The 24,435-nt window shown below is 41.7% G+C and overlaps 1 protein-coding gene across 1 annotated transcript in view; it reads right to left on the bottom strand.

Moving 5' to 3' along the window:
• PLXNC1 (plexin C1) overlaps nt 1–24,435 on the bottom strand; it is a gene marked incomplete at its 5' end in the record, with an annotated part of 215,740 nt that overhangs the window by 98,257 nt on the left and 93,048 nt on the right. Inside the window, 5 exons of the mRNA XM_027855804.1 lie at nt 1,670–1,851; nt 2,204–2,407; nt 13,296–13,383; nt 14,492–14,671; nt 21,810–21,949. Of these exons, the coding sequence (XP_027711605.1) occupies nt 1,670–1,851; nt 2,204–2,407; nt 13,296–13,383; nt 14,492–14,671; nt 21,810–21,949 (794 nt within the window). The remainder of the gene's footprint in view (nt 1–1,669; nt 1,852–2,203; nt 2,408–13,295; nt 13,384–14,491; nt 14,672–21,809; nt 21,950–24,435) is intronic.

A 24,435-nucleotide genomic window follows, 5' to 3' on the forward strand; every position in this document is an offset into this window, starting at 1 on the left:
GAATGGGAGGTCGGGATCCTAAGATCTAGTTCTGGACCCTCCATTGGCCTTAAACAAATGCTCAATGAAGAGATGGGCTAGATGAACTTCAAAGTCCCCTCCAGCTCTAAAATCTTGATTCTACAAGGTAGAATTTATAAAGTGAAACCCCATAAAAATGAGCCTGATTTTTCCATCGGCTTACATGAGAATACAATATATGAGTTCTCATTCCTAGTACTCTAAAAAAAAATCACTGCTATTGCCAGCCCTCCACCTCCAACTACAGTGGCTCACCCTTAGCTCCAAGAAGGGAAAAAGTAAAGGGAAGGGAATAAGTATTTATTAAATGCCTATGACGTGCCGGGCATTATGCTAAGTCATTTATAGCATTATGCTATATCAAATTACAAATATATGATCTCATTTCCTCTAATTTATCTCATTAGAATCAAACTGGCATTTATAACCCTTGACAAACTGGTCTCAACCTCCTTTGTAGGCTTGTTACTTATTACTCCCCTTAATGGATCTCACAAGGTGGTAAGCCTGGACTTCTTACATTTTCTCATACATGGCAGTCCATCTCTCATCTCCACAACTTTCCACTGTCTGCTATGCCTGGAGTGCATTCCCTTCTCATCTCTGTTTCTAAGAATCTTGAGTTTCCTTTAAGGCTCGGCTCAAACGCATCCTTGTACATGAAGCATTTCTCGATCCCTCTAGCAATTAATGGCTTCTCCCCCAAATGATCTTATACGAGGTGTTCCGAAAGTCTTAGTGCAGCCTCAAGCTCTGATAAGCTTCTGTGTTTTGTACACAGTTTTATAAATATGCGCCATCTCCCCCCAGAGAGACTTCTTATCTTTTTATCCCTCAAACCTAGCACTGTACCTGGTGCTCAATGAATGTTTCCTCATTGATTGCTTGACCTTCCTATGGGGCTGATACCAACATTTAATCCAATGATCTCAAATCACTTAAAAACACTTTTTGACAACTATTGACTGAGGTTAAGCTCACTGTGATAGGAAATTCTGGGAAGTATGGGATAAGTTGCAGGTTTCTTTCCTGCATCTTGCCTCATTTTCATATGAAACCTAAAAATGGTATTGAAAGATGTCTTGGAAAAGACAAGCAAGCAAAATCCAAAGCAATTCTGATCAGAGCAGCTCAAAGAAAACCATCGATCTGGACAACATTTGACTCAAGGTGCCCTGGAAACACATCTTTTTCCTTTGTCCAAGGACTGCTCTTGCCCAAGTTTGGGAAAGAGAGTTTGCAATGTCTGGATACAGTGTTTATTCCCAGATGCCAAGATACAAATGTACAGGGAGAACAAAAGCTATGAAAGCTCATTAGTTTTGTATATAACGGCGAGCTCAGAATTTGATACTCTAACAGGCTCATGTGAGGGGAATCTGGCAGCGGCATGGGTCTGCAGAAGCTCTTTAAAAAAATATTCTATATTTAAAGGGAAAATCTAAGTCACTTCATCTTTCTGGGACTCAGTTTCCTCATCTGCAAAATGATGAGGTTGGACTAGTTGATTTCCATGATCCCTTCCAACCCTCAAATAATGATCCATGTAGGATATCATTTTGGCTTTTCACTAGACTTGGCAGTCTTGATGGGGAGAAGGGAAAAGAGGGGGTGTAAGTCATGAATGAGCATGCTATGCTGACTTACCCGAACTTTCTTAGGTGATGCCAAGACGTTATTGTCGACTGGCATCATAAATTTGCAAAGGATGGTGGTAAGATCTTGACCCCTGGTAATATTTTCAAAGCTGCAGTTTCTCTGATCATTTTCCCCATAGAAAAGAGACATCTCAATGTCTTGCTTGGAAATGTTGAAGTTGTCATTTTCTTTCTGCCATGAAAAATAGGAAAACAAGAAAAAAAAATTGATTCCAGCTCTGTCACTTACTGCGATTGAGAAGGCAGTGTGGTGTTGTGGAAATTTTCCCAGCTTTGGAGACAGAGGATTTGGGTTCACATCCTGTGTCTGACCTTTAATACCTGTGTGACCTTAGGCAGAACACTTAATTTTCCTGAGCCTCAGTTTCCCAATTTGTACAATGAAGGTGTTAGACTGGATGGCCTCAGCTCCCTTCCAGCTCCACATTTATGACTTCATGATGCATGGAAGACAAAACACGTAAAAACAATAGTCCAGTTCATATGAAGTGTCTGCTCCCCACCTGCACACAAAACAAGCTTACTTGAATTTTTACTTCCAATTCTTGAACCCCCAAAAAGTCTACGCGATAGCCGATAAATCGGGGGTCATCGAGATACTGCAGAGTTTTGCAGTCTAGGAGAACATCCTGTACTTTCATTTTCACGTTAACATTTGGACGGCCTTTTGAAGACTTTAAATTGGGAGCAAAAAAGTTGCACTGTGTTTCTGTACAATATTCAGGGACCTGGAAGGGAAAAAAACAAAACAAAACCAAACAACTTGGTAAGTTCATTGAATTGGTGACTTGGTCAAAGCAGTTTGAGGCGATGGCATACCCCTGTAGTGAGAAGTAACATGGTATCAACTGGTTGGGGAGAGGGGTCAGAGGGGAAGGTTAAACCAATCGAGGAGCGTCCAAGGCGTGTCAAACATGGGGCCCAAGCCCGAATCTGATTAAAGTGTCAGTGGGAAATAGTGAACAAAATCAACAAAAATACAACAAAACATAGGTAATATCTCATTTTAAAACTAAGTCAATGAGCCACCCATGTGCACACAGATCAGTGTGCCACTTCCCTTCCCCACTTTTTGACTTTGACAGCACTGGGCCAAAAACCCCTAAAAATCCTTGAAGTTCAGATGCAATAGCTGGTGAAATCGAAGTCAATGAGAAAATAGTAGGGATGGAGAGACAGCAGCAGACACCTGGGTCACTTGTTGGCAGTTAAAGCACCCTCAGTGACTCCTCTGAGAAGCTTCAGCAGAGGTCGTTAACCACAACAGAGAGAAAGGCTGTATATGGGTGGAAGAGCCTAACAGTAAAAGGGAGAAAGCTTCCTTCAAGGCTGAAGAGAACGGAAAGCAAATTGGAAACTAGATAGAAGGCATACAGCACATTTTACAGCCTCTGCACGATCTGGTTTGTGGGTAACTCTTGTTTTATGTAAAACAACTACCACCCTCAAATACTGTCACTTCAAAGTACGCAGATAAGAAAGTAGACCATCTTGGTGGGTGAGGAGATAGTTCTCTCTCTCTCCCTCTCCCTCTCTCTCTCTCTTTCTTCTTCCTTCCTTTCTTTCCCTTTCCTCTTTCTTTTTCCACTTTCTTCCTTCCTTTCTCTTTCTTTCTTCCTTCCTCCTTTTCTTTCTCTCTTCCTCTTTTTCTTCCTTCCCTCCTTTTTTCTTTCTTTCTTCCTTATTTTCTCTCTCTTTCTTTCATCTTTCCTTCCTCCCTCTTTCTTTCTTTCTTTTTGGTTTTCAACATATTTATTCTAATATTTTTTAAAATTTTGAGATCCAAATTCTCTCCCTCCCTCAAGCCTTAACCCTAGCCACTGAGAAGGCAAGCAATATGATATCAATTATACATGTGAAGTATTACCAAGAATTATGTCAACATTAGCAATGTTGTGCGGGAGGAAGCAAGTAAAACAAAGTGAAAAAAGTGTGCTTCAATCTGCACTGAGTTAATCAGTTCATGAGAGAGATTTTTAAAATAAGAATATATAGCAAGAAGAAACAGCTATAATTTCAGCAGTATAGGAACTCCTGGTGTGAAAACTCCTTCTACCAACTTGAATTGCAACCTGCGTATGGCTTTGTGCAATGATTCTCAAAGTGGGGTTCAGGGAACTGATCCTTTGAGGAAGATCAAGAAGTCAAAACCATTTTCAGAATATGGTAAATATCAATAAATATAGTCTGCTTAAACAAAAGCTTTTTTAGGGAGTGTCCTCAATAATAAAAGTGCAAATAACAAGAGGGATCCCAAGACCATAAAGTTGGAGAACCATAGCGGATAGGTTAAGGGACACGCCCAAATTCACTCAGATAACAAATGTCAAAGGCAGGTCCTCTGACTCAAGTCACTGTGCCTTCCACTATACTACGATGGGGGCAGCTAGGTGGCACAGTAGATAGAGCATTGGCCCTGAAGTCAGGAGGACCTGAGTTCAAATCTGGCCTCAGACCAAACACTTGACACTTACTAGCTGTGTGACCCTGGGTAAGTCACTTAACCCCAACTGCCTAACAACAAAACACTATACTATGATGGAGTTGCCTGAGATCAGATGACTTTGACGTCAAGCTCTGAGCTACGCCCACTAAGTCAGTCTGCCGCCATTATCAAATAAGGCAAAAGTGGAAAAAGAACAAAGCCAGACTGCCAACTTTCTCTTCAAAGCATCTCTACCAGTGAAAGGAGAGGAAGGATGAGTCAAACGTGGAGAGCTGGTGGTAAGTGAGCAGATTCTGAGTAAGGGAAATAGGAGAAGCAGTACCCAAACAAAAGAGGGGAAGGAATTTGAAGGCATGACCACTAATTTACTAGCTTACAATGAGGGGAACTGGTGAAGTTTTTGATCTCTTCCCAATATGGAGAGAAGATGCTCAAATACACCCCCAGGAGGGCCACCAAGAAGGTGCAGTATCTGCCCTAAGTGACTAGGGCTCCCAAGTGAAGTCTAGACCTCTGTCTATTGATCTCTAGCATAGCACGTGGCAATGAACATTTCATACTTCTGTAAAATAGTTCCATCAGTCATGAAATGGCTACTCCTCTCTAATTTCTTCCAATTTCAACATATGGGTTGAATTTGTAATTCTATCATTAATTCCTCTTATAGGAATGCCACTTGGCTAAATGCATATGTATGCACAGATATGATGGAATTTTACATGCTGATATTTGTCAAAAAATGTTTTTAATGGGGAAATAAAAAAAAAAGAATTAAAAAAAGTGGAAAGAATTGAGATTATTTTAACATTGACAGTCAGTCAATAAGCATTTATTAAGTACCCTCTATATGCCAGGCACTGTGCTAAGCACTGGGGATACAAAGAGAGGCAAGAGACAGTCCCTGCTGTCGATCGAGCAGCTCACGGTCTAATGTGACAGACAACAAGCAAAAATATGTTAAAAAAAAAAAAGCTATGGACAGGGTAAAAAAGAAGTAATTAACAGAAGGAAGGCACTAGAATTAAGAGGGATTATAAAAGGCTTCCTGTGGAAGGTGGGGTTTTATCTGGGACCTGATGGACACAGAGAAGAAGACTTGGGGTGGGGGGGTAGAGGTATTGTTTAATAACCTTCTTCAAGTCTCTCAAAGGTTAGGTTTTCTGTTTTTGATTTTTTTTTGTTTTAATGTGAAAGAGGATGAGATGGGAGGTTCTGCTTGGCCCCAGAAGGCAGAAGTAGATGCAGTAGGGTAAAAGTTAACAAGGAGATAGATTTCAGCTCAACACTATGAAAAAATTCCTAACACATAGCTTACCAAGAGAAAAATGGGCATATGACCTTGGTGAATGATCTTACTCAGGTCACTTCATCTTTCTTGGCTTTGGTTTCTTCCTCTGTAAAATGGGGCTATAAGGGATGGACTAGATGGGCTCTAAAGGTCCCTTTGAGCTCTGTTTATGCTCCTACGGTCATAAGACTTCGGGGCACTGGGAGTTCCTTGTAGGTGAGTTCCTCAAGCAGGGACTGGCCAGATCAATTATTGGGATTACAATAGCACAGTACAGCAGATAAACATGGTTGGGTCCATGACCACCAAAGTCCCTTCCAAGGCTGGGGTTCTATGACTCACCAGGTACAGCAGATCAGCAAAGCCAATGGCAAGAGTGAATGCAAAGGCTGAGTCAGGGATGACTTTGCAAGGACAAATGGGGTTATCTTGGAAAGCTGACTGTTGCCAAAAAAGAATTTTGTTTCTCTCTTTTGGGGAAAAGTAGCTGGGTTTTGTTGGGCAAGTATTTTTTTTTAAACTGATTTCCACCAGCTGTAACAAAGTTTAGTAGTTGTTTATTTCTCAAGCTAAAAGCATCACTTCCTGAGCACCCAGAATAGCCAATGATGTGCGCTAGTCTATGTACAGACTGTATTTGGAAAATATAGCTCTTATCCCTAAGCAACTTCAAATCTTTCTCTCATAAACATTTGTAAATGTTTTACTGATCTCTTTTGTTGTTATCTAACAGTTATTTCTTTTTAAAAATATATTATTTTATCCCCAGTTACATGTAATGACAATTTTTAAATTTAATATTTTAACATTTTATTTTTCCCAATTACACACAAAACAATTTAACATTCTTTTTTCAAATTAAAGACAATTTGTAACATTTATTTTTTTTAATTTCGAGTTCCAAATTTTCTCTCTCTCTCCTTCTCTTCCGCTCTTCCCGAGACAGTACGCAATTTGATACAGGTTATACATTGACAGTTATTTCTAGAAATACTACCCTCTTCATTTCCTTGCTCCCCTCCCAGGATTGGAAACTCCCTCAGAAAATGGAAGCTCATTGAGGGCAGGGACTATTTCACTTTGTCTTTGTTTGTAGGTCTGGTTCTTAGCACAGTGGCTGACACACAGTAGGCACTGAGCAAATGCGTGGAGCTAGACTTTTTTATTGAACAACTCGTCAATAACTCTAGATGAAGTTACACCACCTGACTAAATATAATAAAATACATTATATAAAATATAATAAAATATATACAAAATAAAATATAAAATAAAATGTATGTGTATATATACACACACATACATATAGGCACACATATACATACATACACACACACACACACACACAGAGTATTTTGCCCTAGTAACCCTCCACCTCTCTGCTGCTGTTCTCATTCTCACTGCAAGATTTGTGAATTTGGTCAAGTCAAAAAGCATTTATAAGTATCTGCAGAATAATAACTAACATTTAGCATATATAATATGCCAATATATATTTAACATAGAGCACCTACTGTGTGCCAGGGATTGTGCTAAGTGCTTTACAAATATCGTCTTATTTGATTCTCACCAACAACCCCAAGAAGAAGGTGCTGTTATTATCCTCATTTTACAGATGAGGAAACTGAGGCAAATAGGTGAGGTGACTTGTCCAGGGTCACACAGCTAGTAAGTATACGAGGCTGGATTTGAACTCAGGTCTTCCTGACTCCAGGCCCAGCAATCCAGTATGCCACCTGAGCTGCCCTGAGCTAAGAGCAGGAGATAGAAAGAATGCCTGAAAAACCTCGGTGTACCTGGGTGCAGAACCATTACAATATATTTTCCCTTTTGGAAGCTTCCCCATTGCTGAAGTCCATTTAGAAATGGAGTTGGTTGAAGTTTTCAAACCAAAAATGGCACGGCACTGATCTGCATATACACTTTCTCAGAACTTGTCTGAATTCCTCTGACGTCCACTCCTGCCCACCTCCTCACCCACTCGCCGAGGCCTTGGCCCAGGGAGGGCAGTAGTGGACTGAGCAAGTCACCTGAGCCTGTAACTGCATTACAGATTTCACACACTGCCAGCCCGGTGTTGGATGTGTTCATAGACGTCACAAGCCCCAAGTAGCTAGAACATAGGAATGGGGGCAGCCAGGGAGAAAGGACTGTATGACAAATTACTACCCGTGTGAGACCTGTCAGTCTTATTATACCTAAGGTAGGTATCCCCACCCTCTACCCTACTCCACATTTCTGCTCCCAACTCCTGGGATATTTTAATTCCTGAGAATAATGTTTTCTCTATTTCTTTCATCTCCTAACCTCTGGATATAGAAGTGAACAGCTCAGCTCTACTGATTTTAGCAACAGAGGGACGGGGGTACAGCAAGCAGATTAGGAAAGACTGTGTCAGTGACCAAGTAGGATTCCAAAGGATTGAGGACGAAACACGCTATCACCTTCTGGCAGAGAACTGATGCTCAGGATGAAGAATGAAGTTTTTGAACCGGCCAATGTGGAAACTAGCAAGCTAAGTGGTACACAGGATAGAGCGCCAGGCCTGGAGTCAGGAAGACCTGAGTTCAAATACGATCTTAGACACGACCTAGTTATGTGACCCTGGGCAAGTCACTTAACCCTGTTTACCTCAGTTTCCTTATCTGTAAAACGAGCTGGAGAAGGCAATGGCAAACCACTCCATGATCTTTGCCAAGAAAACCCCAAATGGCGTCGCAAAGAGCTGGACGTGACTGGAAATAACTCAACAACAACAATGTAGAAACTTGGCTTGCTTGACTATGCATATTTGTTATGAGGGTTTTCTTTTTCTAATGGGAGAGGAAGAGAAGAAAATAGACTTTAGTTGATTAAAATACACTAACTAAAAAAAAAAAAAGAAAGATCGGCTATTAGGAAACTTGAGTTCCTGTGTGATCTTAAATGAGTTAATGTTCTAAGGCTTTTCTCTCGGTCTCAGTCTCTTTCTCTGTAAAGTGATGAGGTTGGGCTGGGCAATTTGCCAAATCCTTTCTACAAATGAACAAAGAACATTTATTAAGCACTTACTACATGCCAAGAAATGGGCTGTACACTGGTGATACAAAGATGGTTCCTGCCCTCAGTGAGCTCACGTTAGGGGGAGATAACACATAGCAAGGATGGCAGCCAGGGAAGAGGGTTTGATCTGAGGAGTCACAGTGATGCAGAGCGGAGCCTACATGGGGAGTCAATCCCTTTCCAAAAGCAATGGGATGGACAGTAGATTACAATGGAATTGGAATCAGAAGACCTAGGTTCAAAACTAAGCAAAATCTCAGCTCTGTTACTGTCATCTCCTACCTGTGGGACCCTGGGAAAGGCATGACCTCCCTGGGACTTAGTTTCCTCATCTGTAAAACACCATGGGGTTGGCCTCAGAGGTCCCTTCCCACTTTAAAGCTGTGATCCTACAGGGCCAGGTACATCCATGGCAGCCAGGCAAGTGGTAAGATGACCTGGGTGGATGGCTAGATAGGATATGAAGCATAAACCCAGGATTTCCTAGAAGGGAGCAGTTTCTGCAACACAGCTAAAAAATCATTCATTTCTAGGCTTGATAAAATTGTCCTAATCTACTTCATCTCCTTCTCTGTATTTCCCAAAGACAACTGGTTATTCTGAGGTCAAATCTGTTTACACTTTGTTATGGTCAGAAAGGCTTTTAGGAAAAGTGATGGCCCCAGTCTGTGGAGGAAAGCATTTATGTGATTTACAATCCAGGTCCTAATGAACCCTATTTCCCATCACCTGCTGCGCTTACATATTGACTCACTCAGACCACTAAGCCTGTGTCTCCACGACATCTAAACCACCCACTGCCCGATTCCGTGAAAAAATTAGTCCAACTGGTTGTTAGGCAAACCAATTAATGGTTTGTTCTGATATTGTTCACTGGCTGCTAGAGGGTCATGGAGGCATGACTTAAAATCAGAAGGAAAGTTAGGATTAGAAATAGCCCTAAACAGCAACACTGCGCGATGACCAACTTTGAGAGACTTAGCTCTTCTCAGCAATGCAACTATCTAAGACAATTCCAAAAGACTCACAATGGAAAATGCTATCCATATCCAGGGAAAGAACTATGGTGTCTGAATGCAGAACGAAGCATACTATTTTCACTTTTGTTTTTCTTTCTCATGCTTTTTCTCCTTTGGTTCTGATTCTTCTTTACAACATGACTAATGTGGAAATATGTTTAGCCTATATCTGATTGCATGCCATCTTAGGGAAGGGGCAGGGAGGGAGAAAAATTTAGAATTCAAAATCCTATAAAAGTGAATGTTGAAAACAAAAATAAATAAACAAACAAATAAACAACTACAAAAGAAAAGAAATAGCCCTAAAGGGGCAGCTAGATGGTGCAGTAGAGGGAGCACCTGCCCTGGAGTCAGGAGGACCTGAATTCAAATCTGGTTTCAGATACTTACTAGTTGTGTGACCTTGGGCAAGTCTCTTAAGCCTAACTGTCTCCAATAAAAGGGGGGTGGAGAACTAGCCCTAAGCAGGACAACATTCCGTCATCCCAAAGGTAAACCTCCTATTTCTGGGCCCCTAAGTTGAGAGAGGTCACATTTGGAGGTAACATCAACTATTCTCAGTCCTTCCTAACTGGGCTAGGTGTTGGGTTCTGAGTGGTTCTTCAGAGTGGAAAAGAGAAAAGAGACTTCAAACACAAGCTTTGCCACTTACTAACCATGTGACCACATCTCTGGGCAGTGCTTTCCTTCTCTGTAAAATGAGACAATTGGATCAAATGACCTTTAAGGTCTATCTACCTCTAAATCTATGAACTGAAATTTTCCCTGACTTAGAAAAAGGCAGAAGAGAAAGGTAAGACTAGAAAGGTCAGGGTTAAGATAAATTCACTTCACCTGGTGAAGACCTGCAAAATGGTGAGGTGAGAAGGTCCCAAAATTGTACACCAAAATGATTAATGATCCTTGAGCCATGTAGCATAGGAGAATGTATTAGATTCTAAAGTCCATGGAAGATAATTGAATGGGTACATGGATGTCATCGGGAACGTGAAGCTGGGATCACAGTGGCTAGGGATGGGAGGGGCGTTCCAGACTTGCAAGACCCACAGTTAGGAGCTCCAGAGCTGTGGAGTGTCTTTGTCCTTCTCTAGATAGCCAACGGGTTTATCAAACATTCAGAATCAACCCATAGTTGCATAGGAATTCCTTCTATAACCTCCCCAACAAGTGGTTAGCCAACCTTCGCTTGAAGACATCCTAATCTGGAGAACTCACGACCTCTCAAGGCAGTCACTGCTTTTGGACAGCTCTAGTTCTCTTTATATCAAGTCTAAGTCTGCCTCTTGTCCACTTTAGGTCCACTGTTCCTAGTTATGCTCAAAGATGGATAAGAAAAAAATCTAATACCTCTTGTACATGACAGTCTTCCAAATATCATCAATGTGTTCACCAAGGCTAAACGTCCCCAGTTCCTTCACTTAATCTTTATACTGGTTATCATGCTGGTGGCCCTTGATGTTCTCCATCGTGGTAATGTCCTTCTTAAAATGTAGTCTAACTCTGAGGTACCAGCTCACACCTATCAGATTGGCTAACATGACAGAAAATGAAAATGACAAATTTTGGAGGGGATGTGGAAAAAATGGGACACTAATGCATTGTTGGTGGAGTTGTGAACTGATGCAATCATCCTGGAGAGGAATTTAGAACTATGCCCAAAGGGTATAAACTGTGCATACCCTTTGACCAGTGACATCACTTACTAGGTCTGTATCCCAAAGAGATCAAAGAAAAAGGAAAAGGGCCTATACGAACAAAAATATTTATAGTAGCTCTTTTTGTGATGGCAAAGAAGTGGAAAATGAGGGGATGTCCATCAACTAGGGAATGGCTGAACAAGTTGTGGCATATGGTTGTGATGGAATACTACTGTGTTATAAGAAACAATGAGCAGGATGGCTTCAGAAAAACCTGGGAAGACTTCTATGAACTGATGCAGAGTGAAATGAGCAGAACCTGGAGAACACAATATACAGTAACAGCAATACTGTATGATGAAGAACTGTGTTGGCTATTATTGGCAATACAATGAACTGAGACAATTCCAAAGGACTTATGATGAAAAATGCTACCCACATCCAGAGAAAGAACTGATGGAATCTGAATGCTGATTAAACTTTCTTTATTTTTTCTATTTTTTTTTGTTTGTGTTCTCTTTTGCAACATGCTAATATGGAAATGTTTTGCATTACTGCACACATATAATCTATATCAAAGTGCTTACCTTCTCAAGGACAGGGGAGGGGGAAAGAGGAAGGGAGGGAGGGAATTTGGAACTGAAACTTTTAAAAAAGAATGTTAAAATGGTTTTTACATGCAATTAAGAAAAAAAAACATTCTTCAAAAAAATGTAGTATCTCAAAATGACTAATATGGAAATGTTTTACATGATTGCTAATGTATAACCTATAGCAGATTGCTTACCATCTCAGGATGGGGGAGGAGAGGTGAGAGGGATAGAATTTAGAACTCAAAACTGAAAAAAATTGACAAATGTGAAAAATTATTTTTACATGTAATTAGGGAAAAATAAAATACAATTTTTTAATGTAATGTCTAAACATAGCATTCCAGTTAGGGTTTGATCAGGGAAGAAAGCTGGATTAAGAAAGAGATTAAAAAAAAAAAAAGGCAGGAAGAGACCAAGTAAAGAATAAAAAGGAGAAGGCATTGAAAAAAGACAGCAGCTAAGTGAGTGGATTTCTTTGGTTCTCAGGATTCTCATCAGTAAGATGGGTATAATACTAACTGCCCTTTCCTTTCTCATGGGGGTGCTGAGGACTGAATGAAGAAAGAAATCTTTAAGTACACAAAATGCTATACTGGGCAAATGCAGACTGATATCATTTTAGACTATCCCATGACATGCCATTCCACACACAAAATGTAAAATTATTTAATCATCAATCATCTGTGATTTCATCAGTGTGGTATACACTACATATCTGTCAGTGAGGCAGATCTATAATTCATTAGATGAATTAGGAAGCAGCAGGTATGGTAGAAGTGCTTCAGCTCTGGAACCAGAGGATCTGGGCCATAGTTCCTGCATCTGTCAATAAGAGGGTTACGCTAGATGGTCTTCACTCTCTACCTTAACAAATTGCTTGAGACTCAGCTGGATTAAGTGATTTCTCCAGGATGACACAGTATAAGAGGTGCTATCTAAACAAAGGTCTTTCTCACTCCAAATCCAACACTTTCTTCACTATGTCACACTGACTCAATTAAAAAATAACAATAATTAAACACATAGCATGGTAGATAAACACCTTGCGTCAATGTCAGGGAGACTTGAATTCAATTCTTGCTTTTGAAACATACTGTCTGGATGACCCTGGGTCAGTCACTTAACCTTGGGCTAAGTTACTGAGCAGGTACCAATATGCATTACTAGAGGAAGTTTCCTGTCAAGGACATGGCAATGACAACATAGATCTGGACAAAAAAATAAAAAGGAAAAAACAATATAGGTTTCCTAAACGAATTTTATGGGCAGCTAGGTGGTACAGTGGATAGAGTGGCCAGCCCTAGAGTCAGGAGGACCATAGTTCAAATATGACCTCAAACACTTACTAGCTGTGTGACCCTGGGCAAGTCATTTCACCCTGTTTGCTTCAGTTTCCTCATCTATAAAATGAGCTGCAGAAGGAAATGGCAAAGCACTCCAGTGTCTTTGCCAAGAAAACCCCAAATGGGGTCACAAAGAGTCAGACACAACTGAAAATGGCTGAACAATAACAACAAAATGAATTTTAGTTTTCACAGTAGCAGAGTGATAAGTGAAAATGACAATCATAAGATGTATTCTTATGACTTACACTGAAATCTCCTTTCGCTTCATGGGAAATAATTAAACTGTCAATTACATCGAAATTCTGGCCCTCTATGGTTATATTTTGACCGCCACTGCAAAAATGAACAAAGAAATTATTGACCAGTTAGGATATGTCATAGTTAATACTTAAACCTCTTTCTTTCCTCCCACCCCCCTAGGCTAACAAAGCAATTGTCAAACTTGGGGACAAATTTAATTGGAACTGTAAGTCTACTTTACATTTGTGAGATTACATCCAAATCAAAGTGTCCGTACTATGCAGAAAGAGACAGCTCTCTGCTAGACAGAGAGCTCTCCTCTAAACCTCTGTTGATATAGACTAGGAAACATTCATTCACTAGGACTGAAGTCTGGGCATGTTAGCTCAATTGGATGGCGTCCCTGTTTGAAACAGCAAGCCTTCCATCTGATATCCAGCCAGTCTATTATCTATCTGTGGCACAGGCCTCAGAGGAAAGGGTCTTGGGGGCGGTCTAGTCACTCCTGTGCAAACAACTCAGGGTCAGTCAGTCATACACCTTGCTATATGACAATATCTTCGTGGTTTGCCTTTGGGAGTGGCTTATGAGCAAATAAAAGATAAACACTTCCTATATCCACTTCATACCCAACCCTGAGCAACAGGAAAATTGGAGAAGATTTCAAAGAGATCTTAATTTGTAGTTGAAACCAGAAATTACTTTGAAAATCAGACGTACTGTGAAGAGGTAGCAATAGGTTTCAACTTTCACACCTGTGTCTAGATGCTAATTTAACCACAGGGAGGTTTTCTGCTTATTTACTGCGTTTGTCAAGAAGTGTTCAAATTGGGGTATTTTCAACTTGGTTTGGAATTTCCCTTCCTTCTGTTAGGGGAACCCCTTGAAAGGTTTTCATTCTGGTTTCTTTCCACCCAAATACATGTTGGTGAAACTGATGTCTTTTAACATCATGTTTATGTTTATTTAACAACAGCAAAGGGAAAAAAAAAAAGAGTAGACTTGAGATTTGAGAAGTTACCTAGGGGCAGCTAGGTGGTACAGTGGATAGAGTACCAGCCCTGGAGTCAGGAGGACCTGAGTTCAAATCCGACCTCAGACACATAACACTTACTAGTTGTGTGACCCTGAGCAAGTCACTTAACCCCAATTGCCTCATCAAAAAAAAAAGCAAAAAAAAAGAGAGAGAGAGAGAAGTTACCTGATCCAGGTGATGGCTGGGAATATAAACGAACACCAAGGCAATGCAACAAAAGATAGTGTCCCAGCGGGAAAGCAGTCACCATCATCAAACTGGATACAAACATCCTTCATTTCCTTACGGCTTGACGGGAGAGAGAATTTCATATGTGTGTCGTTCAGCACCTGGTGAACATGTATTCTAGAATGGATGAGGAAAAGAACACTTAAATAAAGTAATTATTTGATCATGGCTGATTACCTATTACAGAATCTTAAATTCATTAGAATCATACTAACCCAGGATTTACTAAGGAAACACCTACATCCAATTGGCTCTTATTCAGAGGGCTTGTAATCAGTTTCTGGATTACCTGGGGACTCATTTCCTCCTCATCTCACCTGGCATGAGAACCTTCATTAATGGGAGAAAGAAAGACGAGAGGAAAAAAAACCAACCTATGCAAGCATCCGATGTCTATACATTAAGCTCCTGCCTTATGTCAGGCACTGTGATAGATGCTGAGGCCAGAAAGAGAAAGATGAGACAGGGAGGTGAGAGAGGAAGGGAGAATGGAGGTTGTGACTCTAGAGGACCAGAAAAACAATGGCGCCCACAAGAGAAACGGGGAGATTCGAAAGGAGAGCAGGGTTCAAGGAGAAAATAATAAGTTCTGATTTGGATTGGGTGATTTGGGGATGCCCATGGAACATCCAGGTGGAGATGTCCAGCACATAGTGAGAGATATAGGACTGCAGTTTAATGATAAGCCCCAGATATGTAGATTTGGGAGTCATCTGCATAGAAATGATTACTAAATCCACAGGAGTTGATGGAAAGACTAAAAGGGAGTTGATTTTGCTGCTTTGGAAGGAAATCCAGTGGAAAGGGACATCAAGAGGCTTTGTAGTTCAATTCATTCATTTTACAGCTGAGGAAACCGAGGTCCGGGGAAGGTAAGAGATTTGTCAAGGTCATAGAACTAATAAGCATCAGAGGTGAGATGTGAAACCAGATCCTCCACTTTATTTCTCTGTACTTTACTCTCAGTGAATGATCACCCTAAAGCTTCATGGGAGATATCCAGTGAGGATGGGCCTCCCATCCTCATCTCATTCTACTTTGAGAAAGCCTGGCCTTCCTTACATGGAGCCTAAATCTTCCTTCTTATCACTTCAACCCTATGCACCAAGGTGTGCTCTCTGGGGCAAAGTAGAACTTATCTCAGCTTTCTTCCTGTCCCAGAACTAGTCCTAACTTTCCAGACTTTTATCCGCCATGCCACAGCAGCCTTCACACCGAGGGAACTGAGAGGATTAGGACAGCAAGCGGTGAATTGTGGAAATGGAGTGAGCAATACTGACTCCATCTTGTGACTCAATTCTGGAGCTAGCTCAATTGGGTCTAATCCAAATTCTGTCCTGTGAGGAAACTTAATTCACTTGTGGGAACTGGGAGAAAATCTTATTGTATTGTTTGAACCTAGCCCTGGGGAGCTGGACCATCTCTAGCAGCTGCTTAGAGATCCTTAACTAAGTACCTGGATAATGTTGACCAGAAACCTAGTCAGATCCAACAATTGATGCAAGGAGCTTTCTCACAATTACATATCTCAAGTAACCCACCTCTCATCTGAAAACTGGTCCTATACTAATCAATCAGTTACTGTTTCCACGTTCCTTTGATTGTTTACAGACACTTGGGGGGAGTGGAGCACCTCTTTTTCTGATTTCAGGGAATTGCACCTGTTCACTTTCCCCCTCCCAACTTGAAGAGTCCCCAGTCTTTTATCCAATTAGAAATCAGATTACCTAATGTTGTATTGTTTCCTTATTGCCCTTATTTGATTGCTTTTAATGTGCAAAAGTCTGTCTTCCCCTGTTTTCGGGGTCCATCCAAGCCCAAGCTAAGGAGGTCTGCTCCTGGTTTATTGGGCAGTCGGCAGGCATTGCTTCATAAATTGAAATATTCTGAAGATGTTACCTTTGTTTCCTCAGTCATTTCATCATTCACCTGCCACAGCACCCTGAAAACATATTACACCCCTGGAGACCCTTCTTCTGATTAACTGGTTCCTCCCAGAACCTCCATTTCCTGGCCATTTGGACTCTCTCCACCATGGCCCTGGGTGGGGACATCTCCCCTCCCCCTGTTTTTTTGGGCTGCCTTTTATATGTTGTCTTTCCCCATTAGAATATAAGCTCCTTGAGGGCATGGATTGTGTTTCTTTCTTTCTTTCTGTCTTTTTTTTTTTGGCTAGGCAATTGGGGTTAAGTGACTTGCCCAGGGTCAGTAAATATCAAACGTCTGAGCCTGGATTTGAATGCAGGACTTCCTGACTCCAAAGCCAGTGCTCTATCCACTGCGCCACCTAGCTGCCCCTTGGATTGTCTTTCTTTATGCTTATATTTGTATCCCAGCACTTAGCACAGTTTCTGGCATACATTTGGTACTTAATAAATGCTTGTTGTCTCGACTTGCCTCTCTGCACCACAGCCCTTCGAATACAAGAAGAAAGCTATTATACATACATATCCCCCAAGAGCTCAACATCCCCAGTTCTATGGATGGCATGATTTTGAGACCCCTCACCATCCTGTTTGCCCGCTTCTGGACACTCCTTAGGTTGCCAATGTCCTTCCTAAGATGGTGTATTTAGGGGCAGTTAGGTGAGGCAGTAGACAGAGCTCTGACCTTGGAGTCAGGAGGACCTAAGTTCAAATCTGGCCTCAGACACTTGACACTTAATAGCTGTGTGACCCTGGGCAAGTCACTTAACCCTGATTGCCTCACCAAAAAACAAACAAAAAAAAACAAATAAAATAGTGTATTTAGAATTAAACGAAACACTCCAGATGTGCCCTGACCAGAACATGGTACAGCAGGAGTATCTGGGAGAAAAGGTCACCAAATACACCAGGTGAATGGATGGGACCTTTCCATCACTGCCCCAGAGGTCCAGCTCCAGAAGAGACACTGGAGACTCCACACTAAACCAACAAGCAAACTCAGAAGTGAAGTGGGGAAGCAAAAAGAAAGAATTCAAAGAACCAGAGTTAAAACTCCAGCTTTTTCTGGAAATTTCCCAGATTTACTATCTCTAACCTTAGAGTAAGGGTTAACCTAGAGTCTATGAATTTGTTTGTTTGTGTTTTAAGTTTGATAACTGTATTTCAGTATAATCGGTTTCCTTTGTAATCCCACATTTTATTTTATGTATTTAAAAACAATGTTCTGAGAAAGGATCGATAAACTTCACCAGAATGCCAAAGGAATCCATGATATAAAAAAAGCCAAGAGCCCCTGGTCTGTGACAACTGAAAGCCTTCAACCACAATACTGGTCAATTAACAGGTTTCAAGGAGTCCATGGATATAGATGGGGGAAAAATACATCTTTATTTCAATAGACTCATTTCCTTGGTAATCCTATGAATTGTATAAGGGGTCTATAAGCTTCATCAGATTGCCAAAGTGGTCCCTGACACAGTTAAGAACCCCTGCCTTAAGAGGAAAGGCACCTGACCTCAGTGGGCCTCAGTTTCCTCATCTCTAAAAGAAGGGGGCTAGACTTAATGACCTCTAAGACCTCTCCCGGCTCTCAATCTATGTTCCTAAATCAGCCTCCTAGGAATCCACCTTGGAGATGACTACGGGATAGATGTCTGGATGTATGCAAGATCTTCTTAAACTGGCCAGAGTGGCCTTGGGGATCAGGCAGAGATCCACAGGGAGGCAGCCCGCAGCAGCTTCTGCCTTTCTGGGAAACTTTCGGCCAAAACCCGTGCCTGAAAAGAGGCTCCGAGCAGCATAAATAATTAAGAGTTGGCTGTATTTGCATAACGCCTGGCACAATTTTGATACACAGCAACACTCTATTATTCCTACTTGAAGTATGCATGCATTATTAAGGAGCAAAAATAAGTTCTGGAAACACCTAAATCACATTCTGGGTTAGCACCCCCCCCCCAATACCACATGAGTGTGTTTTCCTTCTCAAAGTTCTTGTGATTAGCAGGGGGAAAAAACCCCAACTACAAACAAAATTGAAGACTGAGGATCCCAATTCAAATCTCAGCTCACCTGTGTGACTGTAGGTAAGTCAATCTCTCTGGTACTTGGCTGCCTCATCTGTACAACGAAGGTTTTGGACAAGAGGCAGCTAGGTGGCACAGCAGATAAGCATGGGGCATGGAGTCAAGAAGACCGGTTTCAAGTCCTGTCTCAGACGCTAGCTAGCTGTGTGACCCTGGGCAAGTCACTTAACTGTACTTTATCAGTAAAATGAGGGTTGGTGGTCTCCAAGATTCCTTTCAGCTCTAAATTTATGATCCTATGGCGACTTAGCTTTTTAGGGCCTTTCTAGCTCCAAAATTAGTCACAGTCATTATAAAATTGATGAGTTATTCAAGGAGAAAATTACTAGCAAGGGAGACCTCTATGGCACCCATGAGAGTAAATCAGAGTGACTGGGGTCAAAATTGAGCTTTGGATCTTACTGGCTCTAGGTGCCCTTTAGCAAATCTTTTCCTTTCACTCTCCGGGTCTCAGTTTCCTCATTTGTAAAATGAAGAGATTGGACTCGATGGCCGGTAAGGTCCTTTCTAAGACTAACTATGACATTATAAAACTGATAGAACATTAAAATCCCAAATTAATGGCTAACTACAAGAGAGCCATGTGACAACAGATGGTTCGCCAGTCTCCTCATTCCTTCTCAGCACACGTCCCTGTCCTTTAGGAATGACAGGATGATGATTTGGGTTAAAGCAATCAAACAATGTTCTGTCGTTAAAGGAACATGACCTTTGCTGCCAGTGACCTTGGGCTTCCTGCCACAGATGTGGTTACCGAGATGGTCCTCAGATAGGGATCTCCTAGCCATTTAATTTAATAACTCCAGCACATCAAGACACATTCAGAATTGAAATGCTGGCATAATCAGTCAGAAATAGCCTGACTCCCTGAAAAACACATATTGTTTCCACAAAGCTGATCACCTTTTCTGTGCAAACACAGGTGGCTAACTTCACAATTTCACTTACATCAAGAAACTGGGGCAGGGGTGGGGGAGGGATGTAATAATAAAGTATTTAATCTGAATAAAAGCTATGAAAATGACATTGCCGTGAAGAGATAAGCACAGTGTGCAGCTAATTTTAGAAAATGGCAAAAACATAGGCATAAGGCCAGTGAGAAACAGTTGACTTCACCAAGAACACAGATACCAAATTCACTGATTCAGAATGGAATGATAATTGTGTGTGTGTGTAGCAAATGGATTACGACAGAAAGCTCAGTGAATGAAGCTGGCGTGGAAAATGATATACGCTTATCTCTGAGGAGCTAAAACCTAAAACCCCACAGGTCTAGGGAACAGGGCACAGTGAGCTGACCTCCAAGCCAGCAAAACCTAGGTTCAAGTCCAGCCCCGACACTTATTGCCTGAGTGACCCCGGGCAAAGGCATTTGGCCCATAAGGCGACTCAAGGACACTAAGCTGAAGAAAAGGTGCTAAGCTGTACCAGGAAAAGAGCTTCCTCACCTAGGGATTCCCTGGACTGAGGAGATGACAACACAGATCCTGTCCTTATTCTTACTACAAAAACTGGTTTAGTATTTGATTTTGAATAAATCACAACTATAGCATGTTTTGTTATAAAATTTTCCAAAAACTTCTGGGTAATGAGAGGGATGGGGAGAAGGACAGAGAGAGAGAGGGAGAAAGGAAAAAGAGCAGAAGAAAGGAGACAGAGGAGGAGAGGGAGAGAAAAAAAGAAGGGGAAGAAGGAGGGAAGGAATAAAGGAAGCAGTGAAAGAGAAGAGAAGTGGGGGGCAGAGGAAGGAGAGAGGGGAAAAGAGAGGAGGGAGAGAGAGGGAGGGAAGAGGCAGTAGAAGAGGGGGGTGGGAGAAGGAGAAAAAGGAGATGATGGGAGTGGAGGAGAAGAAAAAAGGGCAGAGGGGAAAAGAACAGAGGGAGGAGAGGGAAAGGAGAGAGGAGACAGAGGGCAAGAGGAAGAAAGGGAGAAGGGGAGGGGAGAGAAAAGAAATGACGGATGAATAGAGGAAAAGAGAGGGAGGGCAAAGAGGGATGGGGGAAAGAGGAGAGATGGGAAGAGACGGAAGAGGGGGAGTGAGGGAAGGCAGACCAGAAAGAGAAAATACCTTCATATTTACATTTATGTATACTGACGTAGATTTTTTCCATGAAGCAACATGAGGTGATGGATAAAGAGCTGGCCTCAAAGGCCAAGTGGGGCAGTGGAAAGGTCAGTGGGTCCAGAGTCGGAGGATCTGGGTTCTAATCCCTTCTCTACAATATTCTACTTGTATGAACTTAAGCAGGCTCTCAACTCCCTGGGCCTCGGTTTCCTCGGCTATAAAATGAGGGGGGTGGGACCAGAAGGCTTGTACGATTCCCTCAGATCTAAAATTATACTCTTGAGTAGGCCGTGAGTTACCTCTCCACACCTGAATTCTTACACTAGACTTCTGGAAGGTCTTTCTCTAGTCTCTCCCCACTCCAGACCATCCTCCACTCAGCTGCCCAGCTGATCTTCCTCAAACACAGGTCTGACCACATCATCCCCCCTCCAGAAAACTCCAGTAAATGTAAAATATAAATAGAAAAATATATCAAATAGAAAAATATCAAATCCTGTATGACCTGACCCTCTCCCACTTCTACAGCCTTCTCACACTTCTCTGCCTTCCACTTACTCTACAACCTAGTGACACCATTCTCCTGGCTGTTCCTCCCATGAAATCTTCCATCTCCCAACACCGGCTGTCTCTGTGCCTGGAATTCTCTTGCTCCTCATTGCTGCCTCCCGACCCCTCTGGCTTCCTTGAAGTCTTGGCTAAACTCCCACTTTCTGCAAGAAGACTTTCTCTATTTCCCTTAATTCTAGTGCCTTCCCTTCTGAGACCACCTTCAGTTAATCCTGTCTATATCTTATTGGTATAGAATCATTTGTCTGCCCCTTTAGATTTCGAGTTCCTAGAAAGTATGAACTGTTTTTGTTTTGTTTTGTTTTTTTTGCCTTATATACAGTCTGTGGGGGCTTTTCCTTTGGTATCTCAGCTCAAACCCTCTTACAATAAATTCCAAATGGAGTACTGAAATTATTTCATGGCACTGGGATTTTGTCATATTGAACATTTTCCCCCTAAATAATAATAAGATAAGAGCTGAGGCTAGGAAACCATTTGGTTCTATGGCAATTTTTTATTTTACTCTAATTGCAGAAAGAAATGGTAAACTATTCCAGTATCTTTGCCAAGAAAACCCTATATGGGGTCATGGAGAGTTGGACACAATTGAACCACAGTTGACTCACACATCTTGGTCACAAGTGCTGGTTCCCTTCAGTATCATGGAGATGTTAGATGCTTGTGTAAAGTTGGTGCCGGTGACAATCATGTCACTTTTCCCCAGGGTCGATACTTTCTGTGGCATTATGGAATGGATGGAGAAGATCTGTGGGAAATCCAAAACCGACAAATGCAAGATTAATGGTAGAAAGTAACAAAACTGTCCTTTGAAGAAATCATCAGAATACTACAATATTTTGCAAATAAATGCAGACACTTTAACAAAATCAATGAATTCAGGAGGAAAGGGGCTTAAAATTCACCCATCTCAACTCACAAAAGCATTAGGTCAAATCAATTAGTTCTTATCTCAAAAGAAACAAAACAGAGTGGAAGACTTTGACGTTACAATAATCTCAAAACGCTTTCTACCTCGATGCCTTTGAGATTCGCAAAATAAACACAGTAGCGGATGGAAGCCAAAGGAAGCCAGCTGCCATAGGCTTCACAACATACATAATTATCATAATTCTAAATGATCATGCCTTATGCTTGTAGAGCACTGGAGAGTTTCCAACACACTTGTACATATGCCAGCTCGATGTGATAGGAAAAGAACCTTCTTTCTAGAGTCAAAGAGACTCGGCTTCCAATCAGATCTCAGATACTTCCTACGTGAGTTACCTTGGGCAAATTGGTCGGTCATTCATCCAACAAGCATTTATGAAGCACTTACTATGTGTCAGGCACTGTTGCTAAATGCTGAGGATACAAATACAAGCAAAAAGTAAAACCATCCTGCCTTCAAGGAACTTACCTTCTAATAAGAGGAGACAAAACATAAAAGGGGAGGAATGAGTTACTCTGATGGAGGGAGGGGCTAAGTTTAGAGAATGGGGAATGGCTGGTCAGGGGCCTTTCATCAAAATGGTGGTTCTGGGAAGAATTCACCTAACTTCCTTGGGCCTCAAGTTTTCTCATCTATAAAATGAGGTGGTTGGACTAGATGACCTTTAAAGTCCTTCCAACTCATTATTCTCATTTGAACCTTGTAACCAATTAACTCCTAACTCCAAGGCCCATGCTCTATCCACTGTGATATCTAGTTGCCCTAATAATGACTCATTCTCAACCCTGTAAGGGTTTTTTAGATCCTGTGGCCTTTTCATCCCACAGCATACCTTGGTTCCTGCAAACCTTCTTCTTCCACTAGTGAATTCATGCCAGAACCACCATTTTGAGGAAGATGCCAGGCCAACCATGTTCATTACTCAAATGGCCCTGTTTCTACTTCTCCAAACTTAGGTACTATGCCCCTTACCTTATTTCCCCCCACCCTTTGTTGTATGTTCTTCACCACTTAAAAAGGGCATTCCTTGAGGGCAGGAGATGTCTTTCTTTTTGCTCGTATTTTATCCCCAGGGGTTAACACAGAGCCTGGCACATAATAAGCACTTAGTTAGTAAATGGTTAGTAGGCAGCTAGACTCCTGGCTCTATTGTATTGCAGTGCATCCAAATTTAAAAAGAAAATTACTGAGAAATTTAATTCTTCAAAGAACAATTACTTTTTAAGAAAGAACAGCAGTGAGCCACGGAATCAGACGATGGTAGAGCCGTAAGTCAGGGACTAGCCACCTAATATCAAACTGATAAATGTCTACATCAAACTAAGGCAGATGATTGTTTCCCTTCTTCTTGAGGATCTCCAGGGATGGACACATCAAAGCCTCCTTTGATGCTGATGCCCAAACTAGCATTTTTTTTTTTAGACTCATAAGATTATAGCTCTAGGGCTGGGAAGCACCTCCTAGGTCATCTAGTACAACTCTCTCATTTTACAGATGAGGAAACTGAGGGCCAAAGAGACTTAATCTCTTGCTCAATGTCAATGTAGGTGGCGACAGAAGCATTATTGGAACTCGGACCTCTGTCTCCAAAGCCAGCTCTTTCTCCTGTTCCACTGAGGTCTCCTTTATAGCGCTATTAGTCTTCCCTTATGTCCAACTCTATAAAGATCCCAAAGTGGAATATTAATTTAGAGCTAGAAGACTCATTACAGGTTATCTAGCCTCAGTTTACTCACGATGAAGTGATTTGCCCCATTGTTGTTGTCTGTCCTTTGTTTTCAAAGAGGACCAATGACATCACAAGGATGACGCCTTGACTTGCTTGTGAATTAGACAGGAGCAAGGCAGGACTGGGCAAAGTCATCAGCCTCACTCTCTCCTCCAGGGTCATCCAAGTCCAGTGGCAAGACAAAGGTCAAGATGACGAACCATGGCCCAGGACGCAGTGGGTGATCCTGGCCTTCGCTCAGTAATGATGGGGTGGCTAGGTGGTGCAGTGGATGGGCTGCCAGGCCCGGAGCAGGAAGTTGTTGTTCCATCATTTCAGTAATGTCTGACTCTTTGTGACCCCATCTGGGGTTTTCTTGATAAAGATACCAGAGTGATTTGTCATTTCCTTCTCCAGCTCATTTTAGAGATGAGGAAACTGAGGCAGACTGAGGTGAAATGATTTGCCCAGGGTCACATAGCTAGGAAATTTCTGAGATTAGCTTTGAACTCAGGTCTTCCTGACTCTAAGCCCAGAGCTCCATCCACTGCACCACCTAGCTGCCCCATTATTACTAACTCAGGAAGGCCTCATT

The sequence above is a fragment of the Vombatus ursinus genome, unplaced genomic scaffold (assembly GCF_900497805.2).
Source record: "Vombatus ursinus unplaced genomic scaffold, bare-nosed wombat genome assembly UNPS02011334.1, whole genome shotgun sequence".
Taxonomy (NCBI): domain Eukaryota; kingdom Metazoa; phylum Chordata; class Mammalia; order Diprotodontia; family Vombatidae; genus Vombatus; species Vombatus ursinus.